The sequence below is a fragment of the Dermacentor albipictus genome, chromosome 1 (genome assembly GCF_038994185.2).
Source record: "Dermacentor albipictus isolate Rhodes 1998 colony chromosome 1, USDA_Dalb.pri_finalv2, whole genome shotgun sequence".
Lineage (NCBI taxonomy): Eukaryota > Metazoa > Arthropoda > Arachnida > Ixodida > Ixodidae > Dermacentor > Dermacentor albipictus.
In genome coordinates, this window is record NC_091821.1 from 297,458,520 (window position 1) to 297,474,424 (window position 15,905).

Consider the following 15,905-nt stretch of genomic DNA (forward strand, 5'->3'; position numbering starts at 1 on the left):
CCTCTACTGTCGTTGCTGTTGCGGACGAGCATGGAGACAAGTGCGGCAACTCCTGCATTGCGTTTGTGAGGAGTCACGCCTAGTTACGGCGTCCAGAGGGTGTTATGCAGATGCGACGCGGCGTAAACCTTGACACGAGCTTCTCCAACCAACAATGTCACAGACAATCCGGTGTCGACACCCCAGGCGTTGCAATAATCATTCTTAACCACAACCGTGCAGGCCCACCAAGTGGTGCATGCATTGTCTTAGGTTCTTTACAAAGCTATTCCTCGCAATTTTGAGAATGACAGCTCATAAACAAATATCATGAAACAAAACACCAACAGCGCATGTCCTTTATGTTGTTGTGACATGGCCACATCTCAACCCGACGTGGCCGGTGTTACAGCTGCAGCAGCAGCAGCAGCAGCACTGGGAAAGTCGAAGGAAGAGGCAAAGAAAGCTTCGCTTTAAAAGACAACTTCTTAACAGCAACCCTATGTTCAACACCCCCACGTCTGCTTCCATGACCTCCAGCCCGTTCAGCATGGGTCAGCCAAGTAACACATATTCGAATACCCGAACCTCACGACCACCACACATTTTTCTTAGGCGAGACGGTAACCGGGCACCTATTATGCTAGCCTACGATGTGCCCTTTCCAGTTCTGCCAATACTTCTGTCATTGCGGAAAAAAAAAACGGCTAGAAAGTAATGTTGTCTTTGCACCAACATTAACTTCTTTCTCATCATGTTTACAGTGACACTGTTTTGTTTGGATCATGTTTGCAGTGACGATGAGGTCGGCTTGGTGACTGCATCGTGTCGTCACCTAAATACCCGCTACTTCTTGCTATGCAGATGCTATCTGCCGTTCTCGCTCATCTGCTCCTTGCTGCCGGTGTGACTGCTTCTGCTGACACATCGCCAGCCTGTGGATTGCTGTGCTACGACTTTGCTCCACCCACTATCTGGCTGACAACCGTTAACATGTCAAGCTTCAACTCGCCGATGTCTGCCTTCCCGACGCCACTGCCGCTGAGCCTAGCCCTGGATGGTGGATGGACAGCACCATCGTCACCAACATCAGCTAAGCTGCCAACTATAAATAAGCTGCAACTGTCAGCGATGCTTCGTGGGCTTGGTGGCTGTTTTGTGTCATCACCTACAAACCCGCTACTTCTTGCTATGCAGATGCTATCTGCCACCCTCGCTCATCTGCTCCCTGCTGCTGGTGTGACTGCTTCTGCTGACACATCGCCGGCCTGTGGATTGCTGTGCTGCGACTTTTCTCCGCCCACTATCGGTTAACAACCGTCAATGTGTCAAGCTTCAACACACCACTGTCTGCCTTCCTGTCATCACTGCCGCTGAGCCTGACCCAGGATATTGGATGGACAGCGCCATCATCACTAACATCAGCTATGCTGCCAACTATAAATAAGCTGCAACTGTCAGCCGCGCTTCGTGCGTGTGGTGGCTGCTTCGTGTCGTCACCTGCAAACTTGCTACTTTTTGCTATCCAGGTTGGTGTATCACAATCCCTCTTTGCTAAGAAGACTAGTAATTACTTCTTGCTGCAGCTACTGAGCCCACGTTGCTGCTGTGCGATCGTTGTTGAGTGTGCTCATGTTGTTCAGTTGTTGTTAGTTTTATTATCGGGTGACGTAGAGTGAAATCCCGGCTCCGATCCTATTCTCGTAGAACTACAAAAACTTTCCGCAGACCAGTCAATGCTAATAAGCAAAGTGCAGGGACTAAAGAACCAACTATTAACAACAGAGCAAACCCTATCTGACCTAATTAAGAGAATGGCCAATATTGAAAAACATTACCATTTTCTACCATCCCTCCAAGCTAAACTACAACTTATCAAAAATAACACCATTCATGCAGCACGCCTAACAGATGATACTGAGGCACGTTTGGATGATGCCGAAAACAGGTCGCGACGTAACAATCTAATTTTCTACGGCCTTCCAGACGAGAAGCCATCTGAATCATATGCCAAATCTGAGCAAATAATCATTTGCCATTGCCGTGACCACTTAGGTATAGATATTAACCCTAAAGAAATTGACTGTGTGCATCGCTTAGGCTGCCACACAAGCGAGAGATGTAGGCCGATAATAGCAAAATTCACGTTCCACAAAATAAAAGGCGGGATCCTTTCAAATGGATGCAAGTTGAAAGGAAGGCCCTATAGCATAGGTGAGGATTTCTCACGCAGGGTTCAGAATGCCAGAAGTCACTTGGTCAAATTTGCAAGACAGAAATTTGTTCCATTTTCCCTATGCTATAAAACACTGCACATCGGCTCGAAACGCTATCTATTCAATGAAACCTCAAAAACAGTGCAAGAAATCCAGTAGAAACCATATCGGTGTCAAGCAGTTATCACCAGTTTTCACCCTGGACCAAAAGCTAACCTTTATTTTTCCATAATCTTCACTAACATTCGAAGTTTCATACCCAAACGTGATTACCTGTGTCATCTTGTCAAGTCTTCAGATAGCAGTATTCCGATACTAACCAAATCATGGCTATCAAGTGATGTTGCTGACGCAGAAGTACTTACCGATTTACAGAATTTCAATGTCTATCGGAAAGACCGCAAAGGCTGGGGCGGTGTTCTCATTGTAGCCAGTAAACAATTACCATGTTTTGTAGTTAACATTGACACTGACTGAAATTTTATGGGTATTATTTCAAGCTTTACCACAATCTGTATTATTGGGTGTTTGCTATAGGCTCCCATATAACAATTCTAACTTTTGTCGTGCATTTAATAATATTCTAAACCAGCTTACTTTGACATATCCTAAAGCCGATCTCATTCTTTTTGGCAATTTTAATTTTCCTGGTATAAATTGGAGCGAAGAAACTGCAACGGCTAGCACAACTGAAGCTAGAGATTTTCTTGATGTTTGCCTTGACTATAACCTAGCCCAGTTAGCAACTCAGGCAACGTGTGTCACTTGTGATTCCTCTAACATTTTGGATTTAATACTGACAACCCATCCCGATAGCCTGTCTTCGATTCACTATCTCCGTGAAATTAGTGACCATAAAGTTATTCATGTAGATTACAGTTTTTGCACTACTGCCAATCCCTCGCACAAGAAAACTATAATTTTATACAATGAGGGTAATTATGATGCCATAAATAATGAACTTTGCACCATTTTACCGACATATGAGGCCAATTTTTACCATTGTTCTGTTCAAGAAAATTGGCTCACTTTTAAGCACAAACTAACCGAACTAATACACATGTTCATCCCTAAAACTACTATCCGCGTAAATAGCCAAAAACCATGCTTTAACAAAATTTTGCACCGCCTAGATAACAAGAAGAAACGTTTATTCCGGTATGCCAAACTTAAAGGGGGCACCCAAAACTGGGGCAAGTATTATGCAGCTGAAGAAGCTTATCTCACAGGAATCCATAATGCCAAAGTTGCTTTTTTTAACAAGTTGCCTAATATGTTAACTAATAACCCCACAAGTTTTGGCAGATAATTAGCCCCCAAGCAGTAGCTTCTACCACTCTTACTAATGACTCTGGAGAGGTTATTTCAGATGCTGAATGTGCCGATGCTTTTAACAAGGCCTTTTCATCTGTCTTCACTAAAGAAGTAGAAATAGAAGTAGTCTTTCATGCCTGAAATCAGCTTTTCTGTTGATGGCATCTCATCCCTCATCGAAAAGACCAAGTTGTCATTGGCATCTGGACTGGACGAGATTAACGCGAAACTGTTGAAAAATATAGGTCACATTGCTTCGGCTTATTTTGTTGTATTACTTTCGCAATCTCTTTCAACAGGTACCATTCCAGATGACTGGAAAGTGAGAAAGGTTGTTCTCATCTTCAAATCTGGTAACAAAATCTCACATCTGGACTACCGATCAATTTCCTTGACCAGTGTACCTTGAAAACCCATGGAACACGTCATTTACTCTTACATCATGAATTTCCTCAACTCTCATAGCTTCTTTCACCGTTCTCAACATGGGTTTCGTAGGGGTCTCTCTTGCGAAACCCAACTTGCCGTCTTTGTTCATGACGTTCATGCTAACCTTGATGTCAACATACAAACCAACTCCTTGTTTCTTGACTTCACGAAAGCCTTTGATAAAGTACGCCACAAACGCCTAATTTCAAAATTCTCCTTCTTAAACTTGCGCCTGAGTGTACTAAATTGGACAAAAGAATTCTTGACTAACCATTCACAAGCAGTGTTTACAAACAACAATTTATCCAGCCCACTTCCAGTGTCATTGGTGGTGCCTCAAAACTTTGTCCTTAGCCCTCTTTTGTTCCTAATATACATTAACGACCTACATTTGCATGTATCTTTTAATATCCGCATGTTTGCTGACAACTGCGTCATTTACCGAACCATTACTAGTCCGTGTGACCATATGATTCTACAAGATCTCGACCACATGGTACAATGGTGTGATGACTGGCTAATGTCCCTAAACCCTACTAAATGCAAGCTCATTTCCTTTACTCATCATAAAATTCCCCTCCACTTCACTTACAACATGGTTAACGTCCCTGCTGAATAAGTAGCCACTTATAAATACCTTGGCATTACCTTATCTAACAATATGTCTTGGAACACGCACATTGCTAAAGTCAAGTCATCAGCCAACAGAACTTTGTGTTTCTTAAAATGTCATTTACATAACGCTCCGAGACATGTAAAACTACTTGCTTACAAATCACTAGTGAGGGCTAAGTTAGAGTACGCATCTCCCATCTGGAACCCACCTGAAGTAGGTCTCACTAATACCCTAGAATCCGTTCAAAATTGTGCTGCTAGATTCATTCATGCTTTGTATTCATATGAAATCAGTGCTTCATCTCTCAAAGCCAAGTGTAACTCATCACCTTTGTCTTGTCACCGACGCATTGCAACCCTCTCTCTGTTTCACAAGTTCTTTCACTCACCACTTAATTGCACTCCTTACATAATTCCTGCAGCTCACATATCTTATCGCACTGGTCCTGCGTTACAAGTTTCTCACCCAATGTGCCTGCACTAAAACATTTTCTGCTTCATTTTTTCCCAGAGCAGCAAAAGACAGTAATGGCCTTTCTTGCAACATCGGCACTATCACCTGCCCATCAAGCTTCATGCATAGCATATCAAATATAACATCGCACTGATCGCTGTGTCAACAATATTGTGCGTAACAATAAAAAAAACACTTTATATAATACCCTTATGTAAAACCCCTTATATAATACCCCCCCCCCCCCCCCGTGTGTCTTTAAGGAAATAAAAATGATTGAATGAACAATGTTTTACTTCTTTGGTGTAACCTTGTGTGTGCTCAACCTGTATGCTTTGTATTTATTAAAATAATAGTATTTATTAACCAGTGCATTTTCTGTATATACCACTGCATTAATTAAGCTTGTACCACACTGCTCAAAGGACCACATGGTGATTGCAGTACTTATCAAATAAAATAAAATAATATATTCTGTAGCCGTGACGTGAGGAGACAGTCTCTATAGAGCACATCAAGCCAGCCTACATGGGGATACCAATCACCCATCTGCCTCTCCAGAGCACGAATTCCTCAGAGTCTTACCTTTTCTCACAAACTCAAGGATGCCCACATCGCGTCCATTTCATGCTTGCAATCTAGTCGGGGGTCCCTGTAGCGCCTGCATCGGCTATGGTGCCAGAGGGCGCTTACAGCAAGACCAACGAAGAAAATAAGGATGGTAGCGGGGTGTAGGCTCCAGTATCAGCTCCGATGTTTACATATCGTTTTTCCTTTCATGCACTACAACATTATGTTTGCAAAACATTTGAATCAACATTTGCGCAAACATCAGGGAAAGCTTTGCTTAGAATTTCCACAAAAACGTTAGACCTGCCGATATTTTCTTCTTTTGTGCACGTAATGGCCACAAGTGCAGAAGTCTGAGCAATCTGAAGCCCAATTCTGAATTTATTTCTCAAGTGAAATTAATGAGCCGACACCTATTATGGAAGTGCACAATGCAGCAGAAGACTGAGTGCTTCTATCAATGCTTAAACAGGTTAACATTGTTGACAATAATTGTTCTGTGTTATTAAAAATAGTTTGCTTTTTTGTAAGTAGTAGCTTTCACAAAACGGATTTTCTTTAAGATTATGTATAGCTGCAGTGTATTTAGGTATCCTAGACGATACTAACAAGGGATCCCTTTTACAGTTTGTTGACCCTGGGACCTCCCTTTGTATGTATAATCCCCATTTTGTTATCTTATCATGAGCAATAGGCTGAAACCTTTACAGTCGTCATGTTACAGCCAATCAGCAACTTTGCCCTGCTGCCACCATAACAAGGCCCTTTTGCTGCATTGATCCCATATACAGTTGTATCTTATTTTACAAGCAAGGAAGTGTGCATACACTGTACTCACCCTGTCCAGTTCTCCACAAGTGCCAAAGTCAGCCGATGAGAGAAAGCTGGTCAGGCTCTGGCCTCTGCGTGGTGTGGGGAAGAAGCACTCGGTAGCAGGCACCAGACGTCGGCCTGCAAGTCACATGCTCTGCTCAGAATGCATCCAACCAGAGGTTCACCACACCATCCATAAGGAAAAAAATCAGTCCCTTTGGCCAAAATACAGCTACTGCACTGTTGGGCTAAGTGCCGAGCCTGTCTGTGCTCTAATCAGCAGGAACAAGCCACAGGTAGTTTGTGACTTAGCCGGTACTCCCACCTGGTAATCCTTGCCAATATCCTAAACGACTTACGTTCACATGTGTAAGGGAGTCATGGAGGCCATGGAGGAAAGAAAGAACGTCAAGGGGAGCCTGACGTCAGGCCACTAGAGAAGACAGTTGGGCTAGTTATTGCTTATTACAGACTTGAGACAGCATTGACTAGTGCAAAAAAGACATTGGATGACAGTGAAAAGTACACTGGACAGAACGCTAGCATTCTGTCCTGTGTGCATTTTGCCTGTGTGTGTTCTGTCCTGTGATCGAACGATAGTGAAAAACACAGGACAAAATGCTAGCATTCTACCCTGTGGGTTTCTTGCTGTCAGTCCAACGTCCTTTTTGACCTAGTCAATGATGTCTCAAGTCCTCAATAGGCAACCTTTTCAGATCTCCCTGCTTTCGCTCAACACATGGAAACTGCATGCCATATGTAGCTGGGTATGTGGCAAACTTGAGTAGCACTTGCCACTACAGTTGCTGCACTTTGTCTAGCGCATGCAGCTTTCTTTCTTCATGTTGCTATTGAGTCCTTCAATGTTTGGCCTCAATACATAAGAACGTAGGTACCAACTACAGGGGGGCTTCGGTGCCTGAGCCCCCTCTGAAGTTTTTTTTTTGGGGGGGGGGGGGCTGAGACCCCCCACCCCCAGTGATGCAGAAGCCCATCTCCTACGCCCCCCCACCTAATGTGTCACTGCCAGAGTTTTGTCACGCACAACATTTGAGGTTTCTTTTTACTTGCCTCGACCTTTTCACTTAAAATTTTATTGTGGCTAATAGCTTACTGCATCACTGTTGGTGCAGACGTGCACGGATTTTAATTCATACTTAGCTTTATTTCTGCAAATCTTGACAATGGGAGCATAAGCGCATTAGAAGTACCAGCGGCGGGTGCCTCATCCGTATTTTCTCACTTCAACATTGTTTTCAATTTCTACTGTAAACACCCCGCACATAAGTACATAATATATTTAAATATATACACAGGACAAAGCTTATTATATTTTTAAAGAGAAAGAGGTAGCCAATTAACAATTATTTCTAAAGTTATGAATGGCTTACACCCAGAGAATGAATATGTTGCTGTATGTTCACCTCACTTCAAAATGCTTGCATGCTTTTTCTGACCCTGAAAAAAATCCTGTAGAATTCAGTGACCCATTCGGCAGAGTCTTTCGTCAGCGGTGTGTGAAATGCATATGAATGACATGTGTCTCAGTTTCGCTTCTCTTTCCAGTAAGCAAAGCTAATGACTCATTAAAGAATACTTTTAATAATTTACAACATTTATTATGGATAGAAACATTGTCACATGCATGCAGAGATCAAAAATATATACAGGTTGTCCCAATTAACTATGATGCGTCAAGATTTTTACAAAAAGTGCAATTGCATTACTCAAAGAAAACCAAGTGAATATCGTCTCCAGCACAGTGTAATAGCCGCCAGTAATTTTTTTGTTACTAAGATTTATTTAGGTAATTGTAAATAATTATCTAACTCGAAAGGTACTATCCTAATTATAAAAGTGTCAATGAGGCATTTGTAGGCACAGTCAATGGACATCTAACTGTGGTATTTTCAGTGATGTACTAATTGTGTACAAATTTTTTCTGACTGATAAATGAACGTTGCAAAATATGGCGTATATCACATGACTGCTCTCCCACCCACATCATAAAGCAGTGCCCTTGAACAGGCTCCTTCTGAGTTAGTCAGAATGAAATCAAGGAAATAAACAAAAAAATCACCGCTCAAGCACTCCGTACATATGGTTAACCAGCGAAGCTGGAACGTGCGGCCCTGGTGTTTATCACTGCGTTAATCCTTACAGTTCATTAAACGACAGCATGGTAGGCTTCCAGATCCTCGATACGCAGTTGCTGTTTGTGCTTGGCTGCACGAGCCTGTTCTTGTGCCCAGGCTGCAGCATCAGGAAGGCGTAGATGAGCTCGTTCCCGGTTCTGCTCACGGCGTTCCTGATCGAAAGCTGCCTGCTCCTAAGGAGTGTGTATGACACGTGGCCTACCTATTTCGGAGCCGGGAACTGCTGCGCACACACTAGGCTGCGACGACGTCTCTACTGGCGCAGCCAATTGTGCGCCTCTCTTCTGCTCGTCTAGACTTCTTGAATTGGGTCCTCACAATAGCCGATGAGAGTGCAGCGGTGGCGTAGAGGTAGAACACCCGCCTTGCGTGCAAGAGGTCCGTGGTTCGAATCCCAGTGCCGGAAATTTTCCATCAGATAAAAAATAAAATCCGATTGTTGATAAAATTGCACAAACAGGCCTGGAGTGTGGCCTGATCCCGGTGACCAGAACCGGTAACGCACTCCCTCAAGAGCAGGATTGGCCACCCTGGTGCAGTACTTGGCCACAACCTCCTATATGAACACAACAATCAAACCCCGGCCCTCAGTCCCCAGCAGCTGCGAAGCAACTGACCACAGCGGCGGTCAGACCTGCGACGCAGCAGAGGGTGCTAAGAATCACTGGCTCCGGACAGGCCGCCTTTGGAATATGAACCTGGCAATGTTTAACGCTAGAACGTTATCTAGTGAAGCGAGTCTAGCAGTGCTATTGGAGGAATTAGAGGGCAGTAAATGGGATATAATAGGGCTCAGTGAAGTTAGGAAGCCAAAAGAAGCATATACAGTGCTGAAAAGCGGGCACGTCCTGTGCTACCGGGGCTTAGCGGAGAGAAGAGAACTAGGAGTCGGATTCCTGATTAATAAGAATATAGCTGGTAACATACAGGAATTCTATAGCATTACGAGAGGGTGGCAGGTCTTGTTGTGAAACTTAATAAGAGGTACAAAATGAAGATTGTACAGGTCTACGCCCCTACATCCAGTAATGATGACCAGGAAGTCGAAAGCTTCTATGAAGACGTGGAATCAGTGATGGGTAGAGTGAAAACTAAATACACTATATTAATGGGCGACATTAATGCCAAGGTAGGCAGGAAGCAGGCTGGAGACAAGGCAGTGGGGGAATATGGCATAGGCACTAGGAATAGCAGGGGAGAGTTATAAGTAGAGTTTGCGGGACAGAATAATATGAGGATAATGAATACCTTCTTCCGCAAGCAGGATAGCCGAAAGTGGACGTGGAGGAGCCCGAACGGCGAGACTAGAAATGAAATAGACTTCATACTCTGCGCTAACCCTGGCATCATACAAGATGCGGACGTGCTCGGCAAGGTGCGCTGCAGTGGCCACAGGTTGGTAAGAACTCGAATTAGCCTAGACCTGAGGAGGGAACGGAAGAAACTGGTATATAAGAAGCCAATTAATGAGTTAGCAGTAAGAGGGAAAATAGAGGAATTCCAGGTCAAGCTACAGAACAGGTATTCGGCATCAACTCAGGAAGAGGACCTTAGTGTTGAAACAATGAACGACAATCTTGTGGGCATCATTAAGGAGTGTGCAATGGAAGTCGGTGGTAACTCCATTAGGCGGGATACCAGCAAATTATCGCAGGAGACGAAAGATCTGATCAAGAAACGCCAATGTATGAAAGCCTCTAACCCTACAGCTAGAATAGAACTGGCAGAACTTTCAATGTTAATCAACAAGCGTAAGACAGCTGACGTAAGGAAGTATAATATGGATAGGATTGAACAGGCTCTCAGGAACGGAGGAAGCCTAAAAACAGTGAAGAAGAAACTAGGAATAGGCAAGAATCAGATGTGTGCGTTGAGAGACAAAGCCGGCAATATAGTTACTAATACGGATGAGATAGTTGAAGTGGCTGAGGAGTTCTAGAGAGATTTATATAGTACCAGTGGCACCCACGACGATCGTGGAGGAGAGAATAGCCTAGAGGAATTCGAAATCCCGCAGGTAACGCCAGAAGAAGTAAAAAAAGCCTTAGGAGCTATGCAAAGGGGGAAGACAGCTGGGGAGGGTCAGGTAACAGCAGATTTGTTGAAGGATGGTGGTCAGATTGTTCTAGAGAAACTGGCCACCCTGTATACGCAATGCCTCATAACCTCGAGCGTACTGGAATCTTGGAAGAACGCTAACATAATCTTGATTCATAAGAAAGGAGACGCCAAAGACTTGAAAAATTATAGACCGATCAGCTTACTGTCCGTTGCCTACAAACTATTTACTAAGGTAATCGCAAATAGAATCAGGGACACCTTAGACTTCTGTCAAGCAAAGGACCAGGCAGGATTCCGTAAAGGCTACTCAACAATAGATCATATTCACACTATCAATCAGGTGATAGAGAAATGTGCGGAATATAACCAACCCTTATATATAGCTTTCATTGATTACAAGAAAGCGTTTGATTCTGCCGAAACCTCAGCAGTCATGGAGGCATTACGGAATCGGGGTGTAGACGAGCCGTATGTAGAAATACTGAAAGATATCTATAGCAGCTGCACAGCCACCGTAGTCCTCCATAAAGCAAGCAACAAAATCCCAATAAAGAAAGGCGTCAGGCAGGGAGATACGATCTCTCCAATGCTATTCACAGCGTGTTTACAGGAGGTATTCAGAGACATAGATTGGGAAGAATTGGGGATAAAAGTTAATGGAGAATACCTTAGTAACTTGCGATTCGCTGATGATATTTGCCTTGCTTAGTAACTCAGGGGACCAATTGCAATGCATGCTCACTGACCTGGAGAGGCAAAGCAGAAGAGTGGGTCTAAAAATCAATCTGCAGAAAACTAAAGTAATGTTTAATAGTCTCGGAAGGGAACAGCAATTTACAATCGGCAGCGAGGCACTGGAAGTCGTAAGGGAATACACCTATTTAGGGCAGGTAGTGACGGCGGATCTGGATCATGAGACGGAAATAATCAGAAGAATAAGAATGGGCTGGGGTACATTTGGCAGGCATTCTCAGATCATGAACAGCAGGTTGCTAATAGACACAGCTAATAATAGCTGTGTCTTACCAGTACTCACCTACGGGGCAGAAACCTGGAGGCTTATGAAAAGGGTTCTGCTCAAATTGAGGATAACGCAACGAACTATGGAAAGAAGAATGGTAGGTGTAACGTTCAGGTGATGAGAAAAGAGCAGATTGGGTAAGGGAACAAATGCGAGTTAATGACATCTTAGTTGAAATCAAGAAAAAGAAATGGGCATGGGCAGGACATGTAATGAGGAGGGAAGATAACCGATGGTCATTAAGGGTTACGGACTGGATCCCAAGGGAAGGGAAGCATAGCAGGGGGCGGAAGAAAGTTAGGTGGGCGGATGAGATTAAGAAGTTTGCAGGGACGGCATGGCCATAATTAGTACATGACCGGGGCTGTTGGAGAAGTATGAGAGAGGCCTTTGCCTTGCAGTGGGTGTAACCAGGCTGATGATGATGATGATGATGATGATGATGAATAGCCGATGAGTCATCGGACTTTTTGAGCAACGTCATGTGCACAGATGAAGCCAATTTTCACAGAAATTTCCAGGTAAATTTGCATAATGCACGCTATTGGAGTGACTACAAAGCACACCGGGTAAACTGCAATCAGCACCAATGCCAGTGGTTGTTCAATGTGGGGTGCAGAATTTATGCCAGTGCTATAATCAGTCCCATCTTCTTCGATCACACACTGACTGGACAGTGTTACATAAGCGAAATCCTTGAAGGAGCAGTGGATTAGTCTCTCAGTGAACTCCCACTGTCAAGTCTTCTGCTTCTGTGGTATCAGCAAGATGGAGCACCAGCACACAGCAGCGGCCGAGCACGAAACTGGTTGGGTGCAACTTTTCATGCGCAATATGTTGGAAGGCACAGGCCTGCAAATTGGTCGGCTAGGTCACCTGACCTCTCCCCATTTGATTTTTCTTTGGGGTTATGTGAAAGATTGCCCTTACATGATCGAGACGAATGTGAGATTAGCTCAAGACAAGGATAAGGGATGTCTGCGGTAGAATTTGAGTGTCGGTCATCAAGAAAGCCACTGAAGATGTGATAAAGCGGACTCAGTACTGCGTAGCTGCAGAAGGAGACCTATTCGAACACGTCCTCTGTATCAGCAGCTGATATTCAATGGTGCTTATGAATTCATAGATAATAAGGGCACACTGAAATGTGACTTTTTTTTTTTGTGCAGGCATGCCGACTGCCAATTCTGCTCATTTAGAAGTTATTATTTACTTTATTGAATGCATTGGTTTTGACTTTTCTCAACATGTGGGTCACTTCACGGTCTGTTTATTTCGCTCATATTTTATGCCATGAACCTGTTTTTGCAGCCCGTATACACTCTCATGAAAACTAAAACCATCATCTTAATTTGGCTTTAGTCCGAAGCAAGTTTCAGGCACAAAATATAGCTGTGCGCACACCCTGTCCATGCGGTGTGAGCAAAGCCAGAATTTTGAAACATGCTATGCTTATTACATTGCTTTTCGCGTTTCGTGCATGGTCAGAGCAGTGTTTCAGCAGCATTTTTAAGGGGCTTTTATTTTCAATGTCATCAGTCAGCCTTGAGAGATGGATAGTAAGTGTGACATAGAGAGGAAGAACTAGCTGCAAAGTCACGAAACCTGCTGTTGGTGCTCCTTCCGTACCATGATCAAGGTAATGTGCTGTCTCTTCGGGTTTGCGACAGGCAATGGAGTTGCTTTCAATCAGCTTACTTGAGGGTGCGCTGCTTTATGATGCTCGTGGGAGCGCTGTCCCGTGGTATTTTTCATATTTCGTGAGGTTTGTTTGCCAGTCAGAAAAAATTACTTGCAATTAATACGTCGCTGAAAACACAGCAGTTAGATGTCATTTGGGGGTGCCTGGGGATGCCTAGGGGTGCCTGGCAGTGCCTGGGGATGTTTAGGGGTGCCTACATATGCCTCATTGACACTTTGATAATTAGGATCGTACTTCTCAGACTAGATAGTTAATCGCAAGTGTTGAATTAAATTTCAGGAACGAAACAATTACTGGCAGCTACTCCACTGCATTGGAAACAACATGCACTAAGCTTTCTTCGAGTAACGCAACTGCACTTTTGTTAAAGTCTTGGTGCATGATTGTGGGGCACCCTGTATAATTCACTCAGTAACGAAATGAGCCCAAGCCAGATTCACTTGAAATCAGAATCAACAGCAGTCATGTGCAGAAGTGCTTATACTCGGACTCACAGAAAAAGAAAAAAAAAAGACAGAGGCTGCAATTTCGGCGGCAAGGCAAAGCAGTATTAGTGATAGTGAAGTATACGAAAATTACACGAAGGTAGATGACATCACCGAGGGACGCCTGATTCTTGGTGGTTAGAGAGAATTCAGGCTATGAAATTAAACTGCCTCCTATGAGGCTTTGTAAATTCTCATATAATTTCATATTTGCCCCTACAAATACACAAGATATCGAAGTTTTGCATCGGATTAAAGTAGATTGCATGTCCGCCGTGTTTTCTTCAATAACGTGTGTTCATCGATTGCTAAATTATATAAAAGAGAGCAAAGCCAGCAGTCCTGATGATATCCGAGCTGCTATTCTCAAGCACTGTTCAGGGGTATTAAGTTTGTATCGTTCTGGGTTATTTCAATGTTCCTGAAACCATGCTGATTTAACCCGTGACTGGAAGTTGGCACATGTAGTGTCTGTACATAAGAGTGGGCAGTGTCTGTACATAAGAGTGGGCCAAGCAAGAACGTTCAGAACTGCAGGCCCGTGTCGTTAACAAGTATCCCGTGTTAAATAATGGAGCATAATGTTGCATCTTGAAAAGCATAATCTTCTAAATGACAGACAGCATGGATTTTGTTACGGATTTTCACACACAATTCACAATGATTTGGCTCTGGCTATTGACAGACGGCTAGTTGTTGACTGTGTTTTCCTAGATTTTCATAAGGCGTTTGATGTTGCTGCGCATGGCTTCCTTGTATCAACACTTACAGCTTATATCTGCATGAAAATGTGCTCAAATGAATTGCTGAATACCTCTCTTTCCAGCAGCAGTCTGTTGTTCTGAACGGTTTTTCATCAGTAAAAGCCCCAGTCGCTTCCGGGGCACCCCAGGGATCAGTAATGGGGCTGCTCTTATTCCTACTGTTCGTTAATGACATTACAGATGATATCACGTCATTGTTTTGAACGTTTACCGATGACTGTATGTTATACAGTCATTAACGATCACAGTGACTATGTAGCTTTGCTGAATTATTTCGACATTGTGGCAACATGATGTGCACGTTGGAAAATGTCGCTATATGTGAGCAAATGTATGCACGTCACCTTTACAAGGAAGTGCTCCTACCAAGAGCACACATATAGAATCTATGAGGTTAGTTTAGTACTGCGAAGAAATTCAAATATTTAGGTGTTTTTTTCACCTCGGACTTGCGATGCACTAGGCACATAAATTATTTAACAAATAAAGCCACGTCAGTGCTCAGTATACTTAGGCGGAATTTCAGTCCCCTACCCAAAGGTATGAAACAACAATTGTATTTCACACATGTATGACCAATGCTCAAATACGCATACACTCAAATACACCTCGGAAATAATTATCAAACTTGAAGAAAATACAAAACAAGGCTGCCAGATTTGTCCTAGGAAACTATGACAGAAAATTCAGCATGACAGAAGCTAAACATACTCTTCAATGGTCAGACCCAAAGACTCGTAGGAGGAACCTGCGTTTGGAATTCTTTTATAGCATATATCGTTCCTATACTAGCATTAGTCGAGAGAAATAGATGAAACCACCTTTGTACATATCCCAAAGAAAGGATCACTGTTTGAAAGTCAAGGAACTTGCTTTTAAAGGTGACATTTTACGGTATTCCTTTTTCTCAAGACAGCATGCGCCAGGAATCTTCTTCCGCCTGATGTTGTACTAATTACGTCTGTTGATGCTTTTTACTATGCTTTGAGTGTATAAATACGCTTCTACAAACTATTGTATTTCGAATGAAATCCCCCCTGCTATAATGCCTTATTGACAATGCAGGTACTGAATAAATAAAGAATAAATAAAAAGGCCGACACTTAAGTGAACTATTCTTCGAGGTCGCACGAAGTTCCTTCAAATGCAAGAAATATATATATGTATATACATAGGGGTTCAGAAACTGGACCCCCCTCCCCACCCCCACCCTCCAACTTTCCGCCTATGCCTGGGAACCACTGCAACGGCAGCAGCTTCATTGAGTCATCCATACAGTTAGCTTACAAAAGCAGATGACAAACCCTGCACAGATGCACTGAGTGA

General features: G+C 43.4%; 1 protein-coding gene across 4 annotated transcripts in view; it reads right to left on the reverse strand.

The window, feature by feature from the left end:
* The window catches only part of Rubicon (run domain Beclin-1-interacting and cysteine-rich domain-containing protein rubicon), a 461,889-nt gene that overhangs the window by 388,645 nt on the left and 57,339 nt on the right, over positions 1–15,905 (reverse strand). For all 4 annotated transcript variants that reach the window (XM_070531460.1, XM_070531458.1, XM_070531457.1 and 1 more), the window contains one exon: positions 6,416–6,528. In XM_070531460.1, the coding sequence (XP_070387561.1) occupies positions 6,416–6,528 (113 nt within the window). The remainder of the gene's footprint in view (positions 1–6,415; positions 6,529–15,905) is intronic.